Here is a 17,145-nt window from a genome sequence, read left to right as displayed (position 1 = left end):
CCATGTTCTATCCTTTAGTTTACTGGTTGTGTAACAGTCCAGAGAAGAACAATCTATCCTTTAGTTTACTGGTTGTGTAACAGTCCCAGAGAAGAACAATCTATCCTTTAGTTTACTGGTTGTGTAACAGTCCCAGAGAAGAACAATCTATCCTTTAGTTTACTGGTTGTGTAACAGTCCTAGAGAAGAAACAATCTATCCTTTAGTTTACTGGTTGTGAACAGTCCTAGAGAAGAACAATCTATCCTTTAGTTTACTGGTTGTGTAACGTCCTAGAGAAGAACAATCTATCCTTTAGTTTACTGGTTGTGTAACAGTCCCAGAGAAGAACAATCTATCCTTTAGTTTACTGGTTGTGTAACAGTCCCAGAGAAGAACAATCTATCCGTTAGTTTACTGGTTGTGTAACAGTCCTAGAGAAGAACAATCTATCCTTTAGTTTACTGGTTGTGTAACAGTCCCAGAGAAGAACAATCTATCCTTTAGTTTACTGGTTGTGTAACAGTCCTAGAGAAGAACAATCTATCCTTTAGTTTACTGGTTGTGTAACAGTCCTAGAGAAGAACAATCTATCCTTTAGTTTACTGGTTGTGTAACAGTCCTAGAGAAGAACAATCTATCCTTTAGTTTACTGGTTGTGTAACAGTCCCAGAGAAGAACAATCTATCCTTTAGTTTACGTTGTGTAACAGTCCCAGAGAAGAACAATCTATCCTTTTGTTTACTGGTTGTGTAACAGTCCCAGAGAAGAACAATCTATCCTTTAGTTTACTGGTTGTGTAACAGTCCTAGAGAAGAACAATCTATCCTTTAGTTTACTGGTTGTGTAACAGTCCTAGAGAAGAACAATCTATCTTTAGTTTACTGGTTGTGTAACAGTCCTAGAGAAGAACAATCTATCCTTTAGTTTACTGGTTGTGTAACAGTCCTAGAGAAGAACAATCTATCCTTTAGTTTACTGGTTTGTGTAACAGTCCTAGAGGAGAACAATCTATCCTTTAGTTTACTGGTTGTGTAACAGTCCTAGAGAAGAACAATCTATCCTTTAGTTTACTGGTTGTGTAACAGTCCCAGAGAAGAAAATCTATCCTTTAGTTTACTGGTTGTGTAACAGTCCCAGAGAAGAACAATCTATCCTTTAGTTTACTGGTTGTGTAACAGTCCCAGAGAAGAACAATCTATCCTTTAGTTTACTGGTTGTGTAACAGTCCTAGAGAAGAACAATCTATCCTTTAGTTTACTGGTTGTGTAACAGTCCTAGAGAAGAAAATCTATCCTTTAGTTTACTGGTTGTGTAACAGTCCCAGAGAAGAACAATCTATCCTTAGTTTATGGTTGTGTAACAGTCCCAGAGAAGAACAATCTATCCTTTAGTTTACTGGTTGTGTAACAGTCCAGAGAAGAACAATCTATCCTTTAGTTTACTGGTTGTGTAACAGTCCCAGAGAAGAACAATCTATCCTTTAGTTTACTGGTTGTGTAACAGTCCAGAGAAGAACAATCTATCCTTTAGTTTACTGGTTGTGTAACAGTCCCAGAGAAGAACAATCTATCCTTTAGTTTACTGGTTGTGTAACAGTCCCAGAGAAGAACAATCTATCCTTTAGTTTACTGGTTGTGTAACGTCCAGAGAAGAACAATCTATCCTTAGTTTTTACTGGTTGTGTAACAGTCCAGAGAAGAACAATCTATCCTTTAGTTTACTGGTTGTGTAACAGTCCTAGAGAAGAACAATCTATCCTTTAGTTTACTGGTTGTGTAACAGTCCAGAGAAGAACAATCTATCCTTTAGTTTACTGGTTGTGTAACAGTCCTAGAGAAGAACAATCTATCCTTTAGTTTACGGTTGTTGTAACAGTCCTAGAGAAGAACAATCTATCCTTTAGTTTACTGGTTGTGTAACAGTCCTAGAGAAGAACAATCTATCCTTTAGTTTACTGGTTGTGTAAAGTCCTAGAGAAGAACAATCTATCTTTAGTTTACTGGTTGTGTAACAGTCCCAGGAAGAACAATCTATCCTTTAGTTTACTGGTTGTGTAACAGTCCCAGAGAAGAACAATCTATCCTTTAGTTTACTGGTTGTGTAACAGTCCTAGAGAAGAACAATCTATCCTTTAGTTTACTGGTTGTGTAACAGTCCCAGAGAAGAACAATCTATCCTTTAGTTTACTGGTTGTGTAACATCCCTAGAGAAGAACAATCTATCCTTTAGTTTACTGGTTGTGTAACAGTCCCAGAGAAGAACAATCTATCCTTTAGTTTACTGGTTGTGTAACAGTCCCAGAGAAGAACAATCTATCCTTTAGTTTACTGGTTGTGTAACAGTCCTAGAGAAGAACAATCTATCCTTTAGTTTACTGGTTGTGTAACGTCCCAGAGAAGAACAATCTATCCTTTAGTTTACTGGTTGTGTAACAGTCCTAGAGAAGAACAATCTATCCTTTAGTTTACTGGTTGTGTAACAGTCCTGAGAAGAACAATCTATCCTTTAGTTTACTGGTTGTGTAACAGTCCTAGAGAAAAAACAATCTATCCTTTAGTTTACTGGTTGTGTAACAGTCCTAGAGAAGAACAATCTATCCTTTAGTTTACTGGTTGTGTAACAGTCCTAGAGAAGAACAATCTATCCTTTAGTTTACTGGTTGTGTAACAGTCCTAGAGAAGAACAATCTATCCTTTAGTTTACTGGTTGTGTAACAGTCCTAGAGAAGAACAATCTATCCTTTAGTTTACTGGTTGTGTAACAGTCCTAGAGAGAAACAATCTATCCTTTAGTTTACTGGTGTGTAACAGTCCTAGAGAAGAACAATCTATCCTTTAGTTTACTGGTTGTGTAACAGTCCTAGAGAAGAACAATCTATCCTTTAGTTTACTGGTTGTGTAACAGTCCTAGAGAAGAACAATCTATCCTTAGTTTACTGGTTGTGAACAGTCCTAGAGAGAACAATCTATCCTTAGTTTTACGGTTGTGAACAGTCCTAGAGAAGAACAATCTATCCTTTAGTTTACTGGTTGTGTAACAGTCCCAGAGAAGAACAATCTATCCTTTAGTTTACTGGTTGTGTAACAGTCCTAGAGAAGAACAATCTATCCTTTAGTTTACTGGTTGTGTAACAGTCCTAGAGAAGAACAATCTATCCTTTAGTTCACAGGTGTCAAACTCATTCCACGGGGGGCCGAGTGTCTGCGGGTTTTCGCTCCTCCCTTGTACTTGATTGATGAATTAACCTCACTAATTGTTAGGAACTCCCCCCACCTGGTTGTCTAGGGCTTTATTGAAAGGAAAAACCAAAAACCTGCAGACACTAGGCCCTCCGTGGAATGAGTTTGACACCCCTGCTTTAGTTTACTGGTTGTGTAACAGTCCTAGAGAAGAACAATCTATCCTTTAGTTTACTGGTTGTGTAACAGTCCCAGAGAAGAACAATCTATCCTTTAGTTTACTGGTTGTGTAACAGTCCTAGAGAAGAACAATCTATCCTTTAGTTTACTGGTTGTGTAACAGTCCCAGAGAAGAACAATCTATCCTTTAGTTTACTGGTTGTGTAACAGTCCCAGAGAAGAACAATCTATCCTTTAGTTTACTGGTTGTGTAACAGTCCAGAGAAGAAACAATCTATCCTTTAGTTACTGGTTGTGTAACAGTCCCAGAGAAGAACAATCTATCCTTTAGTTTACTGGTTGTGTAACAGTCCCAGAGAAGAACAATCTATCCTTTAGTTTACTGGTTGTGTAACAGTCCCAGAGAAGAACAATCTATCCTTTAGTTTACTGGTTGTGTAACAGTCCCAGAGAAGAACAATCTATCCTTTAGTTTACTGGTTGTGTAACAGTCCCAGAGAAGAACAATCTATCCTTTAGTTTACTGGTTGTGTAACAGTCCCAGAGAAGAACAATCTATCCTTTAGTTTACTGGTTGTGTAACAGTCCCAGAGAAGAACAATCTATCCTTTAGTTTACTGGTTGTGTAACAGTCCCAGAGAAGAACAATCTATCCTTTAGTTTACTGGTTGTGTAACAGTCCCAGAGAAGAACAATCTATCCTTTAGTTTACTGGTTGTGTAACAGTCCCAGAGAAGAACAATCTATCCTTTAGTTTACTGGTTGTGTAACAGTCCCAGAGAAGAACAATCTATCCTTTAGTTTACTGGTTGTGTAACAGTCCCAGAGAAGAACAATCTATCCTTTAGTTTACTGGTTGTGTAACAGTCCCAGAGAAGAACAATCTATCCTTTAGTTTACTGGTTGTGTAACAGTCCCAGAGAAGAACAATCTATCCTTTAGTTTACTGGTTGTGTAACAGTCCCAGAGAAGAACAATCTATCCTTTAGTTTACTGGTTGTGTAACAGTCCCAGAGAAGAACAATCTATCCTTTAGTTTACTGGTTGTGTAACAGTCCCAGAGAAGAACAATCTATCCTTTAGTTTACTGGTTGTGTAACAGTCCCAGAGAAGAACAATCTATCCTTTAGTTTACTGGTTGTGTAACAGTCCCAGAGAAGAACAATCTATCCTTTAGTTTACTGGTTGTGTAACAGTCCCAGAGAAGAACAATCTATCCTTTAGTTTACTGGTTGTGTAACAGTCCCAGAGAAGAACAATCTATCCTTTAGTTTACTGGTTGTGTAACAGTCCCAGAGAAGAACAATCTATCCTTTAGTTATGTTGTAACAGTCCCAGAGTTGTGTAACAGTCCCAGAGAAGAACAATCTATCCTTTAGTTTACTGGTTGTGTAACAGTCCCAGAGAAGAACAATCTATCCTTTAGTTTACTGGTTGTGTAACAGTCCCAGAGAAGAACAATCTATCCTTTAGTTTACTGGTTGTGTAACAGTCCCAGAGAAGAACAAGAGGAGCCTGTCTGCCGGCCTGGAAATAGTATCTTTCATACAGACACCCGTTTTAACGTATTATAAATCATATGATACAATGAGAAGACAACCTACCTGTTGTGAGTATCCTCTGAACATGGGGTTAACAGCCTTGATCCCCTGGAACAGACCGGTAGGGACGACATAGGATGGCCTGAAGCACCACAGGAAGAAAAGGATAGGACTGTGTGAAACACCACAGAACAAGACTAGCTTACATTTGCTTTTATTATTAACCTTTATTTAAACAGGGGGAACCCACTGAGACCAGGGTCTGATCCCCGTTAGTTCCTGCCAAGGCAGCAGCTACTCTTCCTGGGGTTTATTATGGATCCCCATTAGTTCCTGCCAAGGCAGCAGCTACTCTTCCTGGGGTTAGTTATGGATCCCCATTAGTTCCTGCCAAGGCAGCAGCTACTCTTCCTGGGGTTTATTATGGATCCCCATTAGTTCCTGCCAAGGCAGCAGCTACTCTTCCTGGGGTTTATTATGGATCCCCATTAGTTCCTGCCAAGGCAGCAGCTACTCTTCCTGGGGTTTATTATGGATCCCCGTTAGTTCCTGCCAAGGCAGCAGCTATTCTTCCTAGGGTTTATTATGGATCCCCGTTAGTTCCTGCCAAGGCAGCAGCTACTCTTCCTGGGGTTTATTATGGATCCCCATTAGTTCCTGCCAAGGCAGCAGCTACTCTTCCTGGGGTTTATTATGGATCCCCATTAGTTCCTGCCAAGGCAGCAGCTACTCTTCCTGGGGTTTATTATGGATCCCCATTAGTTCCTGCCAAGGCAGCAGCTACTCTTCCTGGGGTTTATTATGGATCCCCATTAGTTCCTGTCAAGGCAGCAGCTACTCTTCCTGGGGTTTACATGGGTGTCTGAGCTGTGTGCCAGTAGTTCAGACAGACAGCTCGGTGCATTCAGCTTGTCAATACTTCTTACAAATACAAGTAGTGATGAAGTCAATCTCTCCTCTACTTTGAGCCATGAGAGATATGTACACTGCTCAAAAAAATAAAGGGAACACTTAAACAACACAATGTAACTCCAAGTCAATCACACTTCTGTGAAATCAAACTCTCCACTTAGGAAGCAACACTGATTGACAATAAATTTCACATGCTGTTGTGCAAATGGAATAGACAAAAGGTGGAAATTATAGGCAATTAGCAAGACACCCCCAATAAAGGAGTGATTCTGCAGGTGGTGACCACAGACCACTTCTCAGTTCCTATGCTTCCTGGCTGATGTTTTGGTCACTTTTGAATGCTGGCGGTGCTTTCACTCTAGTGGTAGCATGAGACGGAGTCTACAACCCACACAAGTGGCTCAGGTAGTGCAGCTCATCCAGCATGGCACATCAATGCGAGCTGTGGCAAGAAGGTTTGCTGTGTCTGTCAGCGTAGTGTCCAGAGCATGGAGGCGCTACCAGGAGACAGGCCAGTACATCAGGAGACGTGGAGGAGGCCGTAGGAGGGCAACAACCCAGCAGCAGGACCGCTACCTCCGCCTTTGTGCAAGGAGGAGCAGGAGGAGCACTGCCAGAGCCCTGCAAAATGACCTCCAGCAGGCCACAAATGTGCATGTGTCTGCTCAAACGGTCAGAAACAGACTCCATGAGGGTGGTATGAGGGCCCGACGTCCACAGGTGGGGGTTGTGCTTACAGCCCAACACCGTGCAGGACGTTTGGCATTTGCCAGAGAACACCAAGATTGGCAAATTCGCCACTGGCGCCCTGTGCTCTTCACAGATGAAAGCAGGTTCACACTGAGCACATGAAACATGTGACAGACGTGACAGAGTCTGGAGACGCCGTGGAGAACGTTCTGCTGCCTGCAACATCCTCCAGCATGACCGGTTTGGCGGTGGGTCAGTCATGGTGTGGGGTGGCATTTCTTTGTGGGGCCGCACAGCCCTCCATGTGCTCGCCAGAGGTAGCCTGACTGCCAATAGGTACCGAGATGAGATCCTCAGAGCCCTTGTGAGACCATATGCTGACACATGCACATTTGTGGCCTGCTGGAGGTCATTTTGCAGGGCTCTGGTAGTGCTCCTCCTTGCACAAAGGCGGAGGTAGCGGTCCTGCTGCTGGGTTGTTGCCCTCCTACGGCCTCCTCCACGTCTACTGATGTACTGGCCTGTCTCCTGGTAGCGCCTCCATGCTCTGGACACTACGCTGACAGACACAGCAAACCTTCTTGCCACAGCTCGCATTGATGTGCCATCCTGGATGAGCTGCACTACCTGAGCCACTTGTGTGGGTTGTAGACTCCATCTCATGCTACCACTAGAGTGAGAGCACCGCCAGCATTCAAAAGTGACCAAAACATCAGCCAGGAAGCATAGGAACTGAGAAGTGGTCTGTGGTCACCACCTGCAGAATCACTCCTTTATTGGGGGTGTCTTGCTAATTGCCTATAATTTCCACCTTTTGTCTATTCCATTTGCACAACAGCATGTGAAATTTATTGTCAATCAGTGTTGCTTCCTAAGTGGACAGTTTGATTTCACAGAAGTGTGATTGACTTGGAGTTACATTGTGTTGTTTAAGTGTTCCCTTTATTTTTTTGAGCAGTGTATATTGTAAATGTCCTAAGTCCTTCTTGTGGCACCTGACCACACGACTGAACAGTAGTCCAGGTGCGACAAAACTAGGGTCTGTAGGACCTGCCTTGTTGATAGTGTTGTTAAGGTAGAAACTAGGGTCTGTAGGACCTGCCTTGTTGATATTGTTGTTAAGAAGGTAGAAACTAGGGCCTGTAGGACCTGCCTTGTTGATAGTGTTGTTAAGAAGGTAGAAACTAGGGCCTGTAGGACCTGCCTTGTTGATAGTGTTGTTAAGAAGGTAGAAACTAGGGTCTGTAGGACCTGCCTTGTTGATAGTGTTGTTAAGAAGGTAGAAACTAGGGTCTGTAGGACCTGCCTTGTTGATAGTGCTGTTAAGGTAGAAACTAGGGCCTGTAGGACCTGCCTTGTTGATAGTGTTGTTGAGAAGGTAGAAACTAGGGCCTGTAGGACCTGCCTTGTTGATAGTGTTGTTAAGAAGGTAGAAACTAGGGCCTGTAGGACCTGCCTTGTTGATAGTGTTGTTAAGAAGGTAGAAACTAGGGTCTGTAGGACCTGCCTTGTTGATAGTGCTGTTAAGGTAGAAACTAGGGCCTGTAGGACCTGCCTTGTTGATAGTGCTGTTAAGGTAGAAACTAGGGCCTGTAGGACCTGCCTTGTTGATAGTGTTGTTAAGAAGGTAGAAACTAGGGCCTGTAGGACCTGCCTTGTTGATAGTGCTGTTAAGAAGGTAGAAACTAGGGCCTGTAGGACCTGCCTTGTTGATAGTGTTGTTAAGAAGGTAGAAACTAGGGCCTGTAGGACCTGCCTTGTTGATAGTGTTGTTAAGAAGGTAGAAACTAGGGTCTGTAGGACCTGCCTTGTTGATAGTGCTGTTAAGGTAGAAACTAGGGCCTGTAGGACCTGCCTTGTTGATAGTGCTGTTAAGGTAGAAACTAGGGCCTGTAGGACCTGCCTTGTTGATAGTGTTGTTAAGAAGGTAGAAACTAGGGCCTGTAGGACCTGCCTTGTTGATAGTGCTGTTAAGAAGGTAGAAACTAGGGCCTGTAGGACCTGCCTTGTTGATAGTGTTGTTAAGAAGGTAGAAACTAGAGCCTGTAGGACCTGCCTTGTTGATAGTGTTGTTAAGAAGGTAGAAACTAGGGCCTGTAGGACCTGCCTTGTTGATAGTGTTGTTAAGAAGGTAGAAACTAGGGCCTGTAGGACCTGCCTTGTTGATAGTGTTGTTAAGAAGGTAGAAACTAGGGCCTGTAGGACCTGCCTTGTTGATAGTGTTGTTAAGAAGGTAGAAACTAGGGCCTGTAGGACCTGCCTTGTTGATAGTGTTGTTAAGAAGGTAGAAACTATGGCCTGTAGGACCTGCCTTGTTGATAGTGTTGTTAAGAAGGTAGAAACTAGGGCCTGTAGGACCTGCCTTGTTGATAGTGTTGTTAAGAAGGTAGAAACTAGGGCCTGTAGGACCTGCCATGTTGATAGTGTTGTTAAGAAGGTAGAAACTAGGGCCTGTAGGACCTGCCTTGTTGATAGTGTTGTTAAGGTAGAAACTAGGGCCTGTAGGACCTGCCTTGTTGATAGTGTTGTTAAGAAGGTAGAAACTAGGGCCTGTAGGACCTGCCTTGTTGATAGTGTTGTTAAGGTAGAAACTAGAGCCTGTAGGACCTGCCTTGTTGATAGTGTTGTTAAGAAGGTAGAAACTAGGGCCTGTAGGACCTGCCTTGTTGATAGTGTTGTTTAAGAAGGTAGAAACTAGGGCCTGTAGGACCTGCCATGTTGATAGTGTTGTTAAGAAGGTAGAAACTAGGGCCTGTAGGACCTGCCTTGTTGATAGTGTTGTTAAGGTAGAAACTAGAGCCTGTAGGACCTGCCTTGTTGATAGTGTTGTTAAGAAGGTAGAAACTAGGGCCTGTAGGACCTGCCTTGTTGATAGTGTTGTTAAGAAGGTAGAAACTAGGGCCTGTAGGACCTGCCTTGTTGATAGTGTTGTTAAGAAGGTAGAAACTATGGCCTGTAGGACCTGCCTTGTTGATAGTGTTGTTAAGAAGGTAGATACTAGGGCCTGTAGGACCTGCCTTGTTGATAGTGTTGTTAAGAAGGTAGAAACTAGGGCCTGTAGGACCTGCCTTGTTGATAGTGTTGTTAAGAAGGTAGAAACTAGGGCCTGTAGGACCTGCCTTGTTGATAGTGCTGTTAAGGTAGAAACTAGGGCCTGTAGGACCTGCCTTGTTGATAGTGTTGTTAAGAAGGTAGAAACTAGGGCCTTTAGGACCTGCCTTGTTGATAGTGCTGTTAAGAAGGTAGAAACTAGGGCCTGTAGGACCTGCCTTGTTGATAGTGTTGTTTAAGAAGGTAGAAACTAGGGCCTGTAGGACCTGCCTTGTTGATAGTGTTGTTAAGAAGGTAGAAACTAGGGCCTGTAGGACCTGCCTTGTTGATAGTGTTGTTAAGAAGGTAGAAACTAGGGCCTGTAGGACCTGCCTTGTTGATAGTGTTGTTAAGAAGGTAGAAACTAGGGCCTGTAGGACCTGCCTTGTTGATAGTGCTGTTAAGAAGGTAGAAACTAGGGCCTGTAGGACCTGCCTTGTTGATAGTGTTGTTAAGAAGGTAGAAACTAGGGCCTGTAGGACCTGCCTTGTTGATAGTGTTGTTAAGAAGGTAGAAACTAGGGTCTGTAGGACCTGCCTTGTTGATAGTGTTGTTAAGAATGCAGAGCAGCACTTTATTATGGACAGACCTCTCCACCATCTTAGTTACTGTTGTACCAAGGATGATCACTACAAAATGACAGTTACAACATTTCAAATAAATGACGTTCCGTTTAAAAGGGCAACTAATATATAGAATCAATCAAAACATTTGTTTTGTCATCAGAGTTCTAAATTCACATTCTGAGACCAAATAATCAAGTTTTAGAAAGACCTGTATGTCATTCCAGGACTGCCCTCATTCCTGAGGCTGCAGACCCTAACATCTTATAAACTGTTAATACTAGCAAGGATATACGTGTGTGGACTACAGTGAGAGAATGAGATGTGTACCTGTTCTTGTGCCAGAGGTCTGACACCAGTTTCTGGTAGCTCTTACTCAGAGCAGGCTTCTTGTCTGTCCTCACCAGACCTCCACACTCCACAAAGAACTGGGTCAGCGGAGGACTGGAGAGAGAAGAACTGGGTTAGAGGAGGATTGTAGAGAGAAGAGAAGAACTGGGTTAGAGGAGGACTGGAGAGAGAGAGGAGAACTGGGTTAGAGGAGGACTGGAGAGAGAGAGGAGAACTGGGTTAGAGGAGGACTGGAGAGAGAGAGGAGAGAAGAACTGGGTTAGAGGAGGACTGGAGAGAGAGGAGAACTGGGTTAGAGGAGGACTGGAGAGAGAGAGGAGTGGCTTCTTCCTTGCTGAGCAGCCTTTCAGGTTATGTCGATATAGAACTCGTTTTACTGTGGATATAGATACTTTTGTACCTGTTTCCTCCAGCTACTTCCCAAGGTCCTTTGCTGTTCTTCTGGGATTGATTTGCACTTTTCGCACCAAAGTACATTAATCTCTAGGAGACAGAACGTGTCTCCTTCCTGAGCGGTATGACGGCTGCGTGGTCCCATGGTGTTTATACTTGCGTACTATTGTTTGTACAGATGAACGTGGTACCTTCAGGCGTTTGGAAATTTCTCCAAAGGATGAACCAGACTTGTGAAGGTCTACAATTTTTTCTGGAGTCTTGGCTGATTTCTGATTTTCCCATGATGTCAAGCAAAGAGGCACTGAGTTTGAAGGTAGGCCTTGAAATACATCCACAGGTACACCTCCAATTGACTCAAATTATGTCAATTAGCCTATCAGAAGCTTCTAAAGCCATGACATCATTTTCTGGAATTTTCCAAGCTGTTTAAAGGCACAGTCAACTTAGTGTATGTAAACTTCTGACCCACTGGAATTGTGACAGTGAATTATAAGTGAAATAATCTGTTTACAATTGTTGGAAAAATGACTTGTGTCATGCACAAAGTAGATGTCCTAACTGACTTGCCAAAACTATAGTTTGTTAACAAGAAATTTGTGGAGTGGTTGAAAAATGTGTTTTAATGACTCCAACCTAAGTGTATGTAAACCTCTGACTTCAACTGTACCTCTAATAGCACCATACGGACATGTTGTGACGTTGTAGGCCCTCAGTCAAGAGATCCCCTCGCCAGTCGAGACTCTTTCTAGAACAAAACCATTCGTATTAATGAATTTTGGGTCGGGACCTAAAGTTCATCCAGCAGGTAGAGGAGGTAACTATGACAACAAACGACTCCAAAGAGAAGTAGATATATAGATTACATTCTGTATCTCCACACGGTTTAAACTAAGAATTAGATTTCACCTCCTTCCTATGAGCCGCATTTAGTCTGTTACACAAGAACACTGTCCATATCAGTTTTGTATATCGTTTATGAGTCGACCCAACTTATTTATGAAAGGCTGTGCCTGATGGCCTTTGTGGTAGGCCATCTCATGAATTGACGTGATGTATTTATGTGAGCGGACACCTGGGGACGATTGATTTGTGAGTTGCCCTTCTTTCCCGCTCCCATCCCCTATAATCCTGTATCTCTTTGAGACTAATTTATATACAAGGTAGACCAGAGGGGCCACGTCCCTGATTGGCAGATGAGTGGTAACCCTGATTAGAAGCACCTGCTGCTCATCTGTTGTTATGGTAACCCTGATTAGAAGCACCTGTTGCTCATCTGTTGTTATGGTAACCCTGATTAGAAGCACCTGCTGCTCATCTGTTATGGTAACCCTGATTAGAAGCACCTGCTGCTCATCTGTTGTTATGGTAACCCTGATTAGAAGCACCTGCTGCTCATCTGTTGTTATGGTAACCCTGATTAGAAGCACCTGCTGCTCATCTGTAGTTCTTTATAAATGCTGTTTTGAATTAAAGTAAGTTGTACCTACACACTGAAGGCTGGTAAAGACGAAACGTCTGTGGCCACGATCCCTGACGCAGTAAAACATTGAATAATGAAGCTTTATGCAACATTCCATGAGTGTGAACCCATTCCACCTCTTTCTTTGTGTGTCTCTCCCTCTCCATTTAATGGGCTGGAGGGCCAGAGGTTAGGAAGATGGTTGACATCAACCAGTTCTCACCAGTTAGAGAGGGCCTGCAGGGCTGGGGTCAGGGTGAAAGGTTAGATAGGGGTTTGGTAGAGGTTCTCACCAGTTAGTGAGGGCCTGCAGGGCTGGGGTCAGGGTGAAAGGTTAGATAGGGGTTTGGTAGAGGTTCTCACCAGTTAGAGAGGGCCTGCGGGGCTGGGGTCAGGGTGAAAGGTTAGATAGGGGTTTGGTAGAGGTTCTCACCAGTTAGAGAGGGCCTGCAGGGCTGGGGTCAGGGTAAAAGGTTAGATAGGGGTTTGGTAGAGGTTCTCACCAGTTAGAGAGGGCCTGCAGGGCTGCGTTCATAAAGCAGGTGTTTCCTATGTTCTTCAGTCCCGTCAGACCTAGTGGAGAGAGACACACACATCTATCCTGAGATACACACTAACCATGCACACATCTATCCTGAGATGCACACATCTATCCTGAGATACACACATCTATCCTGAATGCCACCCAGCTACTAGCCCCGATTCATTAGTCAATGTTTAACTACTAGGAGTTTGATTTGGCACTAGGTCGAAGAGATCAGCTGAGAGACTTGAGAACTATGATCCAGAGGAAGAGATCCGCTGAGAGACTTGGGAACTATGGTCCAGAGGAAGAGATCAGCTGAGAGACTTGGGAACTATGGTCCAGAGGAAGAGATCAGCTGAGAGACTTGGGAACTATGGTCCAGAGGAGGAGATCAGCTGAGAGACTTGGGAACTATGGTCCAGAGGAGATCATCAGCTGAGAGACTTGGGAACTATGGTCCAGAGGAAGAGATCAGCTGAGAGACTTGGGAACTATGGTCCAGAGGAGGAGATCAGCTGAGAGACTTGGGAACTATGGTCCAGAGGAAGAAATCAGCTGAGAGACTTGGGAACTATGGTCCAGAGGAAGAGATCAGCTGAGAGACTTGGGAACTATGGTCCAGAGGAAGAGATCAGCTGAGAGACTTGAGAACTATGGTCCAGAGGAGGAGATCAGCTGAGAGACTTGGGAACTATGGTCCAGAGGAAGAGATCAGCTGAGAGACTTGGGAACTATGGTCCAGAGGAAGAGATCAGCTGAGAGACTTGGGAACTATGGTCCAGAGGAAGAGATCAGCTGAGAGACTTGGGAACTATGGTCCAGAGGAAGAGATCAGCTGAGAGACTTGGGAACTATGGTCCAGAGGAGGAGATCAGCTGAGAGACTTGGGAACTATGGTCCAGAGGAGGAGATCAGCTGAGAGACTTGGGAACTATGGTCCAGAGGAAGAGATCAGCTGAGAGACTTGGGAACTATGGTCCAGGTGGAGGAGATCAGCTGAGAGACTTGGGAACTATGATCCAGAGGAAGAGATCAGCTGAGAGACTTGGGAACTATGGTCCAGAGGAAGAGATCAGCTGAGAGACTTGGGAACTATGGTCCAGAGGAAGAGATCAGCTGAGAGACTTGGGAACTATGGTCCAGGTGGAGGAGATCAGCTGAGAGACTTGGGAACTATGGTCCAGGTGGAGGAGATCAGCTGAGAGACTTGGGAACTATGATCCAGAGGAAGAGATCAGCTGAGAGACTTGGGAACTATGGTCCAGAGGAAGAGATCAGCTGAGAGACTTGGGAACTATGGTCCAGAGGAGGAGATCAGCTGAGAGACTTGGGAACTATGGTCCAGAGGAAGAGATCAGCTGAGAGACTTGGGAACTATGGTCCAGGAGGAGGAGATCAGCTGAGAGACTTGGGAACTATGGTCCAGGTGGAGGAGATCAGCTGAGAGACTTGGGAACTATGGTCCAGGTGGAGGAGATCAGCTGAGAGACTTGGGAACTATGGTCCAGGTGAAGAGATCAGCTGAGAGACTTGGGAACTATGGTCCAGAGGAAGAGATCAGCTGAGAGACTTGGGAACTATGGTCCAGGTGGAGGAGATCAGCTGAGAGACTTGGGAACTATGGTCCAGGTGGAGGAGATCAGCTGAGAGACTTGGGAACTATGATCCAGAGGAAGAGATCAGCTGAGAGACTTGGGAACTATGGTCCAGAGGAAGAGATCAGCTGAGAGACTTGGGAACTATGGTCCAGGTGGAGGAGATCAGCTGAGAGACTTGGGAACTATGGTCCAGGTGGAGGAGATCAGCTGAGAGACTTGGGAACTATGGTCCAGGTGAAGAGATCAGCTGAGAGACTTGGGAACTATGGTCCAGGTGAAGAGATCAGCTGAGAGACTTGGGAACTATGGTCCAGAGGAGGAGATCAGCTGAGAGACTTGGGAACTATGGTCCAGAGGAAGAGATCAGCTGAGAGACTTGGGAACTATGGTCCAGAGGAAGAGATCAGCTGAGAGACTTGGGAACTATGGTCCAGAGGAAGAGATCAGCTGAGAGACTTGGGAACTATGGTCCAGGAGGAGGAGATCAGCTGAGAGACTTGGGAACTATGGTCCAGAGGCACTCAGTCAGTTTAACAGTGATATTAGTCATATCATGTGATCCTGTATTTTAAGCCCGGGTCAGAAATGTGCTTCTACACCTGCATTGCTTGCTGTTTGGGGTTTTAGGCTGGGTTTCTGTACAGCACTTTGAGATATCAGCTGATGTAAGAAGGGCTTTATAAATACATTTGATGTGATTTGATTTGTGTCAGAAATAAATATAAATACGATTGATTGATTTGTTTGAAATGAAGATGATGCTGGACAGTTGAATGAAAACAAGTGAAAATGAAAACGCTTTAAAGCTGCACTATGCTGACATCGCGCCGCCATTTCCTGGTTGTTAAAATTCTAATAGTTCGCCTAATTTCAGTTTATGTGACAAAAACAAGCAAGTCTAGTGTAGATAATCATTGTACCATCTAAACCGTTGAGAAATACATTTTCCAGAACCAAAAGTATTGTATTTTCAGCTGTTTGAAGCTGGTGTAAAAAAGATAAAGATAAAAGACTCGTAAATGAAACTTAAGAACGGGAAGCATAGAAATAGCACACATAGAACAAATCTACCGCTTCTCAGACGGGCTTTCGATGAGAATGACAGATCTATAACACACATTTCTATGTGAATTTGGTCAGGGTCACCCAAAAATGGACATATTGCAGCTTTAAATAAAAAAAAAAGGTAAAAATCCAGGCATGTCACATTGCGTAAACACATGATGCTCTACGGAAGATGCTACTACCTCTGGGGCGGAGCTCCTCCTCCTCCTCAGTCTCCATGCCCAGGTCTTCACAGCCACCAGCAGGGGGCAGTCTCAGAGAGGTGGAGCGGCCCAGCACCCTGCTACCCTCCTGGGGGACAGAAGACCCAATTAGAACCATAAAAAACACAGTGACCTATCAGCAGCGTGAGAAGACAACAGTGGAACAGCATTTCACGTAAAGACAGAAAACAACGTTACATAACTGATAACTGAATGATTATGGACTTTAAACGTGGTCTCAAAGGATGTGAAATAATCATTAACAATATGATTGAATCTGTACAGTGTTCATGGTATAGGTTGATTTGGTCGGGTTGAGGCTTTAGCTATAGACAACAGTTTTAATAATGAGGGAACATAATGATTTGAGATTCAGTCATTAATTAGTCAACCAATCAATCAACCAATCAAGGTATCAGTCAATCTATCAATTCAGGTATCAATCAATCAGTTAGCAACCTAGGTATCAATCAATCTAGGCATCAATTCAGGTATCAATCAATCTAGGTATCAATCACAATGAATTCAGGGATCAATCTATCAATTACTCAATGAATGTATGAATCAATCAATCGACCAATAAATAAAATCGACCAACCAATCAGCATGTCAATCAACCAACCAACCAATGTTGGTTTCAGAGCGTAACATTACCTGTGTGTTATTGGTCTGAGGTGAAGCGAGGGTCTTGGTGCTGGGCACAGGGCAGTGAGGGCCCGGGTTACGCTCCAGGAACACCTCTTTCCCACAGGCATAACACCACACCCTCAGAGTGGTCAGGTTCACTGTCAGGTTGTGCCCTGTCTCCTGTTATAGAGGGGTTATAAACACGTTATAAACATGTTCATGTTTCTAGATGTTTATAAGGTGTAATAAAATGTATAAAGGTGGTATAAGCAAATAAACAAATACAGGGTATTGTTGTTGACAGACATAGATCAGACAGGACAGGTGCATTATTCATGTGTCTGCGTTAGTGTTGGTAGAGAGGGGCTAGGATGATAATACCCACCCTTATGGAGCAGAGCTTCAGTGTGTAGACAGAGAATCTGTCAGGGCTGAACGGGATGAGTGAGTTAACTGCCTTGTTCAGGGGGCAGAACGACAGATTTTTACCTTGTCAGCTCGGGGATTCGATCCAGCAACCTTTTGGTTACTGGCACAACGCTCTAACCACTAGACTACCGGCCACCCCTGGAGGAGGTTTTGGGGTTATTCTCACTGGTTATTTGGACCTATCAGGATTGGGAGAAGGCGGTGCTTAAACTTCTTCGCCAGGAGTGCCTAACGTGTGTCTGTGACCACACGGATCGGGGAGGGACTTCTGCGAGGGTAGAGACTAGACGGGAAAATCCTTCTGCGAGGGTAGAGACTAGACGGGAAAATCCTTCTGCGAGGGTAGAGACAAGA

General features: G+C 43.9%; 1 protein-coding gene across 1 annotated transcript in view; it reads right to left on the bottom strand.

Annotated features, from left to right (window-relative positions):
- Positions 1-17,145, bottom strand: part of LOC120019921 (ubiquitin carboxyl-terminal hydrolase 33-like) — a 41,035-nt gene that overhangs the window by 10,060 nt on the left and 13,830 nt on the right. Inside the window, exons 5-9 of the mRNA XM_038963332.1 lie at positions 16,390-16,542; positions 15,715-15,823; positions 12,847-12,916; positions 10,468-10,581; positions 4,946-5,024 (exon numbers count right to left, since the gene is read on the bottom strand). Coding sequence (XP_038819260.1) covers positions 4,946-5,024; positions 10,468-10,581; positions 12,847-12,916; positions 15,715-15,823; positions 16,390-16,542 — 525 coding nt within the window. The remainder of the gene's footprint in view (positions 1-4,945; positions 5,025-10,467; positions 10,582-12,846; positions 12,917-15,714; positions 15,824-16,389; positions 16,543-17,145) is intronic.

Source organism: Salvelinus namaycush, chromosome 25 (genome assembly GCF_016432855.1).
Source record: "Salvelinus namaycush isolate Seneca chromosome 25, SaNama_1.0, whole genome shotgun sequence".
Lineage (NCBI taxonomy): Eukaryota > Metazoa > Chordata > Actinopteri > Salmoniformes > Salmonidae > Salvelinus > Salvelinus namaycush.
Note: the sequence above shows the minus strand (reverse complement) of the source record. Positions and strands in the feature narration are given on the sequence as shown.